This window comes from Macadamia integrifolia, chromosome 10, assembly GCF_013358625.1.
Source record: "Macadamia integrifolia cultivar HAES 741 chromosome 10, SCU_Mint_v3, whole genome shotgun sequence".
Taxonomy (NCBI): domain Eukaryota; kingdom Viridiplantae; phylum Streptophyta; class Magnoliopsida; order Proteales; family Proteaceae; genus Macadamia; species Macadamia integrifolia.
This window is the reverse complement of record NC_056566.1, coordinates 30460621-30473710: the sequence shown is the minus strand read 5'-3', so window position 1 is coordinate 30473710 and position 13090 is coordinate 30460621. Positions and strand designations below refer to the sequence as shown.

At 37.8% G+C, this 13090-nt stretch overlaps 2 protein-coding genes across 3 annotated transcripts in view; both read right to left on the bottom strand.

Moving 5' to 3' along the window:
- LOC122091858 overlaps positions 1 to 2769 on the bottom strand; it is a 6351-nt gene extending 3582 nt beyond the window's left edge. For both annotated transcript variants that reach the window (XM_042662044.1, XM_042662046.1), the window contains exons 1-2: positions 2532 to 2769; positions 65 to 389 (exon numbers count right to left, since the gene is read on the bottom strand). In XM_042662044.1, coding sequence (XP_042517978.1) covers positions 65 to 367 — 303 coding nt within the window. In that variant the 5' untranslated portion in view covers positions 368 to 389; positions 2532 to 2769. The remainder of the gene's footprint in view (positions 1 to 64; positions 390 to 2531) is intronic.
- Positions 2770 to 4262: 1493 nt separating this feature from the next.
- On the bottom strand, positions 4263 to 5871 carry LOC122092380 (polygalacturonase-like). Its single transcript, XM_042662691.1, has 4 exons — positions 5374 to 5871; positions 4997 to 5286; positions 4674 to 4902; positions 4263 to 4583 (listed from the first exon to the last, which is right to left on the bottom strand). The coding sequence occupies exons 1-4, from the start codon at positions 5869 to 5871 to the stop codon at positions 4263 to 4265; spliced, it is 1338 nt and encodes a 445-aa protein (XP_042518625.1).
- Positions 5872 to 13090: the final 7219 nt, after the last annotated feature.

Sequence of the window (13090 nt, the reverse complement as noted above, 5' to 3'; positions counted from 1 at the left end):
GAAGCCTACAATATCTAATACACCAGGCTCACGAAAGCAGCATATCCTTGTAAATCAATCATACCTGAGTAAAGTGACCTGATTCTCCACATATTTTGCAGATCATTTCTTCTTCCTTCCGTTTCTTCCAGTTCCTCTCTGTAGCCTTTGATTTAGCTTCCCATACCTTAGCCTCTCGGCTAGTAAAATCAGTTGGGACAGCATTTGGATCACGTTGCTCCTCTTCATCATCAGAACTTGCATGCGACCTTTTGTTTACTTTTGCTTTCTCCTGTGCCGTGGTGGCAGTTGATACAGGTGGACCAGTATACTCCTTATAAATGTCATCAAAATCATCATCTGTGTCGGGTGTCGGAATGTTTGCCATTTGAGAAATGTATATTTCACACCTGGCAACACCATCAACCGATAACCCATACTTCTATCAAAAGCATTTTTTTAATTGGGGTAAATATTTTTATCAAAATCTAAGGAGTGTATACAAGATGAGCAGATATCCAGTGGACAACTCATAATCTTCACAACCATCAGGAAGACAGTTCTATCATATATATTAACAGATAGTTATTAGAAACAATAAGCATATGTTTGATATGCATTCTGGATTGAGAACATGTTCTGAAACGTAAAAAACGTTGTTTGCGTATACATTCCCATTCTTAAATCTTGGAATGCCTCCAAGAATTAAGCTCATTCTGGAATCTGATTTTTACCCATTCCATGTTCGCGTTCTGGCAATCTCATATTCTCTCATGCTCTCCAATCCAGAGATCTTCTCAAGTTGAATGTGGTCTTGTGTTTGATATCAGTCTTGTAGTCGAGGAGGTCACAAAGCACAATGCATGACACAATTTATAGACACCATGAATTACTGTACCACTCATCCAAGTTAGGTTTAGAATACATTGAGTTCAAACACGATGAGCTCACTCTTTTGATCAGTCCAGTGAATGTGGGGATTCTATCATTACTCCGTTCACATCCCATCTGAAACCGACCCCTGCAATGGTAACATCTCATCAAATTTGCAATTCCTAACTCGCATCATCTCCAGCAGCTTCGGGGCTTTGAGTTGCAGGACTAGTAGGTCCTCTGTGATTCTGTCAATCTCATGCCCATGTTCCTGTTCTCAAGAACCGTGCTAAGAACTTCACTCATTGTGCCTGTGATTCTAGCACTGGCGTGCTGGTCTCCCATGCTTCTAGAACAGATGCTGGCGTCACAATAACATCCCACAGTTAATAGATACTTCGACATTTCAAAAGTTCCTGCTTTCACCTTCTTTCAGCTTGCTTCTTCAGTATTTTTTTCTGGTCTATTCTAAGCTTAATGTAAAATTTCTTTTACTTCTTTCATCTGACTGCTTCTGGATATTAAAAACTTGATGCACTTTCGTGATTTTCCCTTGCCTGCTCCCCCTCCTTTCTTTCTTGGGAGCATTCTTCCTTCAAATTTGAAACTTTTTGTCCACTGGGTGTCGTTGCTTTTAGTTATAAAGTTAGATATCTCATAAGTAATGCCCATGAGTTGTTTGACAAAATGCTGACAAAGAAAATGAGCATTTTTTTAAATAACCAACGCACTTTAAAAATATGTATCCAAACAATGTTCCCAATCACAGTTAAGAATGCATTCTAGATATGAGAATGGGAATGCATACCAAACATAGCCTAAACCTTCTTGAACAGCTGGACACTTACAAGCATTGGTAACCTGAGAAGTGCATACAATAAAAAAAAAAAAAGAATCCCCTTCACCTTCCACTGATGGATGGGAAATCAGAGTAATAGCGTTAGATTTATGCTACACTGGTGAATCATGATTGGTTACTGCACATTTGAAACATTGAGATAACGGTTTTGTGGCAAGTCAGTATTCACAATTACAACCAAACCGCAATTGCTATTGTTCAAGTATTTCATTCAAATTATCCCCGTAATGTCCCATATTATTAACACTTTTTTATTTTTTATTTTTTAATCTCTGAACACATTAAAATAAATAAATAAATAAATAAATAAATAAATAAAATAGAGATTTACTTGGTGAGTGAAATGCTGGCAAATGGGAAACTTTCAGAAGTGCCAATTGAATCACAATCATATTCATAAAAAGAAAAAAAAAAAAAAAAAAAATTCACTGATTCGAGCATAGAAAAAACTGAAATAAGGCATTACACCAAATATCCTCACTCAAGGATACCAAACAAATCCCAAGGGAATGAAGCCCTCCATCGACATAGTTAGGAAAGTGATATAAACCCGTTAAAAAAAAAAAAACGACAAAACCTAGCTTAACTGATAATGTATCAAACCAACTACGCACAGAAGTAAACTAGTTTTAGAGGGGGAAAAAAAAAGGAGAGATAAAAACAACTTCCCGCAAATTAATCTAAACCAAATACCAACTAGTTGGAGGGAAGCAATTCCTATAAGAGATACAAGAGGGTCTAGTAATGATAATTATGATGCAGACATGAAAGGGAAACAACGGAAGCAAAATCAATGAATCAATCGAACAAACGAACGAACCTTTATCGATCTATTGCTACTGGAGGTCGAGGCCCTAAGGCTTCCCTAACGATATCTGCTGATTTCCGCTATCAAATCTTCTAAGCGATCCGCTCTTCGTCTCCACTGTGGAGAGTTACCTCTTATGAGCCGTAACGCAGTCCGCAGAAGTAAGTTGCATTGGTTTTTGACCTTTCGGTTCTTCCTTAAGCGCTAGCCCTAGCTTTTCAATCCGAGATACTCTATAAAAGCTATTTTAAAATCGAAGCTCGAAGCTCGAAGCTATATGGGCCTATGGCTGCAATGTTTAAAAGCCCGGAATCAGGATCCGGAACGGTCCCGGACTCCCGGTCAAGGTTTCAGAATACGTATCGGGGATCAAATCGGCCAGGGTCGATTCTTATTCGGATGATTTGAGTCATCCGGAATCGACCAGAATTTGACCAATCCGGTTCTAATTTTTTTAAACCACAGTCCTGACCAGGAAAACATAGAATCGGCCTATAGATTCCTGCCGCTATCCAATCAAGTTTCAACCGGCAAAGGAATTTTAAGATATTAGATAGTGAGAAGTGTTTCATACGGGGGAGTGTGGTTACTATGCATATGCAAGGGTTAATCAAAGCACGTGAAGAAACATTTATATATATGTCAAACTTCATTTTATGATGGGCTCGTCAGTCATTTCGCTCCCATGTGTCTGGGCATAAGAATCATATTTCCTCATAAACCTCTTTCTCATTCGATATTTAGAATATTTAATGAGCAAGATTTTGTAACTATGTAATAAGTTTAATTGGAATTTGGTATGTAAAAATTATCAAAGGGCATCTAATTTGACATTTTGGGGCTAAACCTCACTGAAATCAAACCGAAAAAACCGTAACCAAAACAATGACACCCTTGATACAACCATCGAGAGATCAAGTTGTGATGTTATCCAAATCATACAGCCAAGGAGTGGATACATGCCAAACCATCTTATTTGTCAGAGACAATGCCTTTCGGGCCAAAGGGTGTGCCACATAGTTAGCACCTCCAACTCTAACTCACAAAGTAAGTAAAATAATATAGAGGAAAAATAAGCTTGAAAGGTCGAAATATTATCCCTATTAATTTTTCTACTAGTGCTTCCATTGATCCACACACTAGTGCAAGAGTCACACTGCCTTTTTAAGAAACATTTTCCCGTATATAATTAGAGATAAATCTAAGCCATGAAACTAAAGAGTTGTGTGTCTACACTCTACACGGCCCACGTGTTGTAGCAAGAACTTTGATAGCTTGGCCCAGATACATTCTTAGTGGACTGGACTCTAATCAAGAGGCTTAGATTTTTCTTGATTGTATGGCCCAAAACTAAGCCTTGTTACTCCCTGACCCCAGCACCCAATTAAGTAGCTTACATCTCTAGTTTCAATGGCCAAGTTCAGTCCATGCCATGAGTTTCTTCTACTAGTCTTGAGAGCTTAGATCGGGTCTTTGTACGAGAACTATTCTCATACAGTGCTTGATCCACTCATGAAATCCACTCAATAAGAGATCTTAACATGCTTTTAATGCTTATATATATATATATATATATATATATATATAATAAGAGATCTTGGTTATGAAACAAGAGAGAGAGAGAGAGGGGAATAAACATCTAATAACCCTTCAATTAATTAATTTATTTAAAGAAGAACTATGTCACACCTTCTACCAAAAAAAAAGGAAAAACATAACTAGTACTTATTCAAACTTGAAAGTTTACAAATCACCAAATAATAATGGGAGATCCATAAGGAAGGTAGGTGGCTTGATGATCCCACCCCGAAGAATGCTAGGTGGGAGAGTTTTAAGGCAGCTAGGTGGCTTGATGATCCCACCACCAAGAACGCTTCCATATGCATTGAGGCAGAAGCGTTCTGTGATGTTCCCGCCTATGTAATTGAGATTTATGTCTTGCAATTTGATATCTTTACATGGAGGGGTAACACTGCAATTGAAATTCACAGCCACTTCACTGGCCGATGTTCCCGTGATGTCCGTGTAGGTAACGTTACTTATCTCTGTACGATTCCCAAGGGTCTGCATGCACACGTATAAGATATTAGATATTATTATAAGTAATATCATGATCAATGGAGAGAGAAAGATAAGAATAGGAGTGAGTAGTACCTGTGGAGGGCAGCCTATATTGTGTGGGCAGTAATTTTGATCGATGATGATGGGGTTTATGACGTTATTCATTATAATCTTCTGAAAAATCACTCCTCTCACGAACGCAGTGCTTGGCCTTGCCCATGACTTTATCCTAACTCCGTTTGTACTCCCAGTGAATGTCGAGTTCATCACCACCACTCCTTCCACTCCTTCTTCTATTGCGTCTTTCCCTAAACTCCCAATGCTGCAGCCAAATAGCACCAACACTTACCTTATACCATCAATCAATCAATCAATATACTCACATAGATCTGCAATTCACGAGTTTGACTACTTACCTTATACCATGTCCAGGTCCACAATTGACTCCCTCAATATGCAAGTCACGAGTGGCTGGTCCGATGGAGATGCAATCATCACCAGTCATGATAGTGGTGCCATCTACACGTACTTGAGTTGAATTCTGGACATGTATCCCATCTGTATTTGGACTGTCTCCAGGGGCTTCAATCCTTCCTCCTTCCACTGTTACATTCAAGCTTGAGTGGATCACAATATGGTACAGCTTCGCATCATTAGATGTCAAATTCTGGATTTTTACATCTTTTGAACCGAAAAAGGCAAGTGACTGCAATCCATCCATACAAACATATAATTAACTAATACTTCTACCAAAATATTAAAAAAAATAGAGAATAGTTTGTAGAAGTCTTACTGTTGCACCGGGAGGACATTGGGCAGAAGCAGCTCCTCCTTTGCAATCCCACAAGGTTTTGCCTTGAGCTTCAAGAGCTCCTCCAATAAGAGACACCCCTTGAACAGTCTGAAATATTACCCAGTAGTCTAATGGAAGACCCTTCGAGTCACTCATCTTTGTGTAGTCGGGAGCAATAAGGGTACTGCCTTCCATTTGGAAGGTAATTGTAAACTTGTTGGTACATGGTCCATCTAACTTAGCTGAGCTTAGGAAATACTTCTTGCTCGGTACTATTATCGTAGTTGGCTCCGTGGAGTTCTTGCAAGCACCCTCCCATGCTTGTAACATTGCCGGACTCGAATCTGTTGTCCCATCACCTTTAGCACCCAAAGACTCAATGTTGATTATCTTTTCAGCATTAGCAGTAAACGAAAGGTGATGAAAGAATATAAAGAAGAAAAAGAAGAAGATGACAAGGGGACGAAGAAGATGATCAAGACAGTTTTTCAGCACCATTGTTAACACTGATCAGAAGTGAAGAAGAAATTGAATAATATTGCTGCTGGTTAATCAAAGAAGACTGAATAGTCGTAGGTAGGGAAGGAATAGCCACAGCCACCTTTTATATAGTTAGTGTACGTAGAAGATAGGATCGAGCTTGTCTTGGAGGTTAAGTCATGACTCTGCAAAACTTGATTTAACTAAGGAATGGAATGGAAAGCCACGCCATGCCAATTAGCTACCTTCATGCAATTCTTATCTGCACGTACTGTTTGGTTTCCATTTTGATCATGTGCAAAATTCTTTCACAGAGAGAAGAAGAAGAAGAAGAAAATCTTTTGTGTTTAAGATCTCAATTTCCGTATTTAGCAGCTTGAGTACTTCGGAAAGTTTTTCAACTTGTTAGATTCAATATTCTGCGGATTGATTCAGTTTCCAATTTTGGAAGATGTCTTAACATATATGATATATCCCTCCTCGCAGGGGACGCGGCGGAGGGAATTTCACATGTGGTGATTACAAGGTGCCCAGCTCAACCTCTATCTATCCAATTGTTTCAAATTTGGTGAGTAGACTCACCATACTGACTCAGTAATTAGTTGGAAGGTCGATCTCTTATGCAGGGCTAAGATGGAAATTGACATCCCCTGTTTGGTTGCCTATAATTGTTATCCAATTGTGAATCCATTCCCCGTTGGATGCCTTTAATTTATATCATCTGTAAAGGTGTGTACTGGTGTAAATATATAATAATTTTTATGATAGCTAAGGTATAAATTTTTAACACTTGCAAGATTAAGATTGAAAAGCCTGGGATTTTTACACTGCCTTGATTTGTGCTGTAAATTTTAAGAACATTTTAATGTATTTATTCTCTGGTATCTTCAAAGTTCCCTCCACACAAGTTTTTCGTTTTTCTTTTTTCTTTTCCTTCTCAACACTCCATTATTAACCTCTTGTTTCTTCCTTCTTTGTAAATCTTTCTTCCTTACTTGAGGACCATAAATAATGAAAATTCAAACAATCATATGGTTTACTTTTGTCTCAAAGGATTCTATGCCAAGGTTGTTAAGGCGTCGCCTTGATTTTTTACCATTCTCCATCGCCTTGGGTCATCTTACTCCGTGACAACTATGTTCTATGCAACCCTTATCTTCATTCCATAGATTACAAAGACAATCCATTGAGAAAAATTTATGCCATAAGCATGTCAGTATGCTATATCAATTGAGAATTTGGAGACATGTTGATTCAGTAAAACATAGATTCATTAATTTTTATTGATCTGTCTTCTTGGCTTTAGCTATGACTGATTTAATATTATGTTTGTGCTTGTTTAGTATTATAAACTATCATCAAGCTTGGTGATAACAGAGAACCTATAACCTATATTGTAAGTTGCGAGGGACCATTATACATCACTTAAAAGTTCACAATGACGTGAAAAGAAAGTTGAAGATAAATATCAAATGTCTGATCTTTTCTTTTCCCTTTTTTTGTTGGGGGTGGGGTGGGTGACAAGTGAGGGGACGATTATTTTTAAGTTCCGGTAGCCATCTCGCGAGGACCAGACTTGCTGGAAAATAAGGAACAGTAGTTATACTTTGTGGTGCTGAAGAAAATATAGAAAATTAAATAATGTAGATTATCTACCAGTAGATATCTGTTATATCTCCTTTCGCTTATGTGTACATGTGCTGATGTTGTTTGTTACAATGGAGGACTCTTTTTCTAACAATTAATCATAATTAAAGAAATGAAAGATGCAACTGCATGTACATTGCAGCACTATACAAAGGGTATAAGAAAGCTACATTCCTTCAGCTGCACAAAATGAAAATGATTGCTTCCTAAATCCCGAGGAAATGCATACTTGAACTCTCTGGTGATTGTGGTTTACTGGATTTTCTCATGTTTCTTGACCAGCCTTAGTATTTAAGACGGCCACTACTCTTTGTCTACTTATACATATCCAGATTTCTATCTTAATGACCCATAGTCATCCTGCTTCTGTTCCTCACACTTCTGCCTCTTTTTGGGTTGTCTCCATGCTCAACAATGTGTTTGCAATTGAATCAAATGGTCGGTGATCTGACTAGGAGGTATTTCTATCCTCATTATTCTCAAGACTCAAGAGTGTCTAGGTGCATGGTTCTATACCTAGATGCATCATAGACCATTGAATCCAGCCAATGGTGTTCCAAAACCCACGCTGACTTTAACTTATGGTGGAATGTTAATTTTTCTGGTTTTTGTCACCTCTTGGCATTTATGCTCTTCAATGATCCAAATATGTGTGTACTACCAGTCCTGAACCTCTGCTGCATATGAAAGCATTTACTGCAGAATTTTCACCCCAAAAAAAATAGTGTGGCGGCTTAACATTATATTTCTACAAGTTCAACACCTCAAGTTTGGACATTGCCAAACTCTATCATGTTCATACATCGCTGCTGTCCTATGCCTAACTTTGACTGTCCAAAAATTCATTTCCAGTTTTGGAGTGCTCCAATTTTTAAGTTCTCTCTTGCTTGTACGAGAACTCTGATGTATGGACACGTGCTTTCCAATCCTTATGTTCATGAACTATAGTGTAGTGTTACAACCATTTATCCCAAAAACTTGAGTTGTTAAGTAAGGGCCGCGACAATGTATATCAACACATTACAACACCCCCCACACATGCACACACACACACACACGACATTGCATGTGACACCATCACATGGCGCCAAAGGGGCACAACCAACACGTAGGGGCACAACAATGCGTAACACAAACCCCTCGCACTTACTAGAGATCGAACACCCAGCAATTACCCCAAAAGCTCGAGCTGTTAAGTAAGGGCCACGAAAATGTATACCAACACTTTTACAGCAATTATGATTTCAAACAAGCATTTACTTAATGGACTTAATACTTTATGCCTTTATATGTACTTAATATCTTCTTGTGTAATTTCTATTTTTTTTATATACTTCTATCATCTTTTCCACTTGTCAATAACTTCATAGCATGTCAGAACATATGATCTTGTTCATCTGTGCAGGATATTGATTTGAAGAATCACAAATGGGGCCACTATGTTATTTGCGGGTGAGACATGACACTCTCACAGTAAGCAACACTCTCTTGCTGCATGCTATGCGCATTTTCTATAAGTTATCTGTTCAGTAGAGTCGAATTTTCATGAATCACTAGAATAACCTGTTTGTTGCGTTTTAAATTTGTGAATTGTTTTAGAGGTATTAGATGTGGTGTTTGACGATTTAAGTTTAATGGTTGAGGTATTAATTTCCATTTATGGCATCTATTTCCTGCTAAAAAAAAAAGCAATAATCATCTTAGTTGCTGAATGAAACAGCCGCAGTACCACACATTGTAATGAAGCATTCAAGCTATTTTCTCGATCTTTCTTGTTGTTTCAAGCCTAAAGTGATGTTTGAACTGAACAAATTTAAGTGCCATGAGGCCTGAAGTGCATGTCTTGTTAAAGTACATAGAACATGGTTACTTTGTTTCTTGCACTTGTTTATGAGCAGAATGTAGCTGTAATTTCACAAAGTTAGTAAATACCACTTGAAATACGATATTATATTATATTTGAAAATAGGAGAGCTGATTGGAGGGTAAGGATCCATGAAGCCGACACCATTTAGTTGTGATAAGGTTGAGTTGTCGTTGTTGTAGAAAATAGGAGAGGATGATTTTCAAATATGAGGTGGATGACTGACGTTAGTTAATGACATTAATTCTTTTATTTTATATTTCTCTTCACCAAAATTAGTGGGCACTATTGCAACATGTTAGTTGAAAACTAGGAAACAGCCTCTCTTGCGAAGCAGGGTAAGCTGCGTACATTTGCCCCTCCCAGACCCTACATTAGCAGGAGCCTTGTGCACTGGGTTGCCCTTTTTGTCTTTACCAAAATTGTCAACTTTGGTTCTTGATTAACCTTCCCCTATTGATTACTATACCAAGAACCATAATAAATTAATTAGATAAATTTAAGAACATTTGGGCCTATTCCCCTATGAAAATTTAAGAACATTTGGGCCTATTCCCCTATGAACTAGTCTCTGTTAATGCAGGTACAAAGGATATTATGAATTTGCTAAATCGAAAGGCATAAATTTCGGTGAACCAGTTGGACTTGATATCCTTGTTGATGGGACAGTTCCTACAGGTAATGTTCACTGTCATGACTTTATATGGTCTATTTCATGTGGCATCTTGTTCTTGTAGATTCTGGACTGTCAAGCTCAGCGGCATTTGTTTGCTCTTCCACTATTGCTATAATGGCTGCCTTTGATGTGAATTTCCCAAAGGTATATTTTTATTCCCTTTTAAATTCTAACTACTGTGTTTTATTATTTTCCAAAGCTTAAAACATCTAGTCTTGTTAATGAATCTCCTAAAGTCCCCACCCAAGTGCTGTCACAACTGACAAAAATATTTTTTTTAAATTTATAACATAATTATTTCAGCATGATATCTTCATATTTATATGATTTGGGAATTGTATGGTATTATAAGAAAAGGGAATCAAATGGATTTAATTTTTTATAATTTGTATTTTTACTTGAAGGGAATAACCACCCCACATTTATCACATTGTACTTTGATTGGATGAGGAGAAATTGTGTAGCATATTGGTGGCATTATTGAAATGATTTATTTCATTTTACTTCTTTGATTACCGAAACAGACAGATTGAATGAAGTAATTACTTGAAAACTGGACCATACTGGAAGATTTGAACTGTTTCTTCCAGGACCACTAGGATTTGTGGTGAATCAGCCCTGTTGTTGTCCTTGTCTCTCAAAGTCACTGACCAGGCAATGCATTGTCCTAACCAGATGGTTGAACTGGACGATTCTTCAAAACAAACATCTATACTGTGCAGTGATCTTAGATTATTAGTTATGCATTGTACACATTTTACTTATAAAAATATCTAAGCTATTATGTAAGTTTCACACTAGCATTTTGCCTCTCAGTGACAGCTTTGGTTGCTCTTGTCTTACCTGCTTAGGAGAACAAATTCTCTTGCAGTACAGCAATGGATTTATCAATTNTGATCTTTTCTTTTCCCTTTTTTTGTTGGGGGTGGGGTGGGTGACAAGTGAGGGGACGATTATTTTTAAGTTCCGGTAGCCATCTCACGAGGACCAGACTTGCGGGAAAATAAGGAACAGTAGTTATACTTTGTGGTGCTGAAGAAAATATAGAAAATTAAACAGTGTCTATTATCCATCAGTAGATATCTGTTATATCTCCTTTCGCTTTTGTGTACATGTGCTGATGTTGTTTGTTACAATGGAGGACTCTTTTTTCTAACAATTAATCATAATTAAAGAAATGAAAGATGCAACTGCATGTACATTGCAGCACTATACAAAGGGTATAAGAAAGCTACATTCCTTCAGCTGCACAAAATGAAAATGATTGCTTCCTAAATCCCCAGGAAATGCATACTTGAACTCTCTGGTGATTGTGGTTTACTGGATTTTCTCATGTTTCGTGACCAGCCTTAGTATTTGATGTACTGATATTGACATGCAGGGGTGCTGTCAGATTTTATCCAAAAGGTCCTTCATCATGCATTGTAGATGTGAGTATGGTTTGTGAATATTGTTTTATACATATCCCCTGTGCTTCTCTCTCCCCAGTTCCTATATTAGGCCACCAGTCCAGTTCATTCCCCATGCAGGAGATCAATCATAAGTGGAATCTGTAGTAAGTTGTGGGTTGAACCCTCTTCTGTCCGGAGGGGGGAAATTACAAAGCCCATGGTCTTCCAATACATTGATCTTCTTGTTCAGGTTCATCAGTTGGATCTGAACATGTATTAACTGTATGAACTCTGCTGTAACAAGGAAGGGTAATAAGAGGAACAGAGGAGGGAAACTATCATAAAATTCCATTGATGTCATTTCCCATTTGATTAGTTCAAATTTCAAAGAGAGGTCCTTATTCTTGTGCTTCTCAACTCAGCTTACTGTTTCATACGAAGTTCCTCAAATTTTGGTTCCAGTGGCATCAGTAAGTGTCTTCCTTCATACACCACATTGAACATATCACTATATTTCTCAGATATTTGAAATAATTTTTATTGAGAAGCTTAAATCCTGCTTGAGCCAGGATAAGTTGAAAAAAAATTCAAAGTTTGCTTTTGTTGTGGTTTTTCTGTAGGCACAGCAACCCTTTCTTGAACAATTGCTCTTACGTGGTTTGGAGAGCTTCGCAAATGTTGCTAAAGTCTATTAAGCTAACTTGATTTTTCGAAGTTATAATGGCACTAAAGAGGGTACTTCAGCTCTAGAGTAAACAATTATTCCATTGCTTCACTACCACTCAAACATGCTTCTCCCTCCACCACCACCCCCCCCCCCCCCCAAAAAAAAAAAAATTTCCCATTATGTATATTACATATTCATCAACTGGTAATACAGTTTGTATCAATTCTATTACTCTCTTACTAGATCTGCTATTGCATGCCCTAAAACTAACAATAGCAAACCAGTGATTTTGAGCACCTTTTTCACGGTATCCAGCTTTCACACTAAGTTCTTGGTGATCCAGTAGATTTTGAAGTCTTAGAAGAGGAGGAAAAGCAACAATCTTGGATACTATGGAACCAGTGGAACTAACAATCTTTTCTCATATTTCAGAGGTCTCCCACCATACTGGTTTTCCCATTCAATGAGGAAGCCGAGTCACAGAAGAGCTCCATTGCACCAGTTACGTATTTTGTATGCTTAGCATTTCATCATCCATTATTGCAACCAAGATGATCTATACCTGTTGCGTTCAGCAAGTGAGAGAGCTTGCAAGAAAATGGCCATAAGGCCTATAACATGTTTTACCAGTCTCATTGGGTCTCCTTTTGCAAAAGCCCCAGGCACCCATATAAGTAGAAAGAAAAGCAGTGGTGAGTGAATGCCTCCTTCACCCTGGGTGAAAAGAAATTCTTTCCTTCTCAAATAATTAGAAATCAAAATTCAAGGATAAGGGTGAAGAGAGAAGCTCTAAAGCCGCAACATCCAACTGTTGGATTGGCTGGGGAGGGGTATTTAAAACCATGTACAGTGGTTGATCAAGGGAATACAGAAATGCAGATAATTTAGTCCCGATAGAAGTTTTTGTAAACAAAATTTTCAAACTATGAGCATCCAAAAGGGTAAAAAAGAAACCAGAATTTGGTATTAACCACATGACGGATGGCAATTTT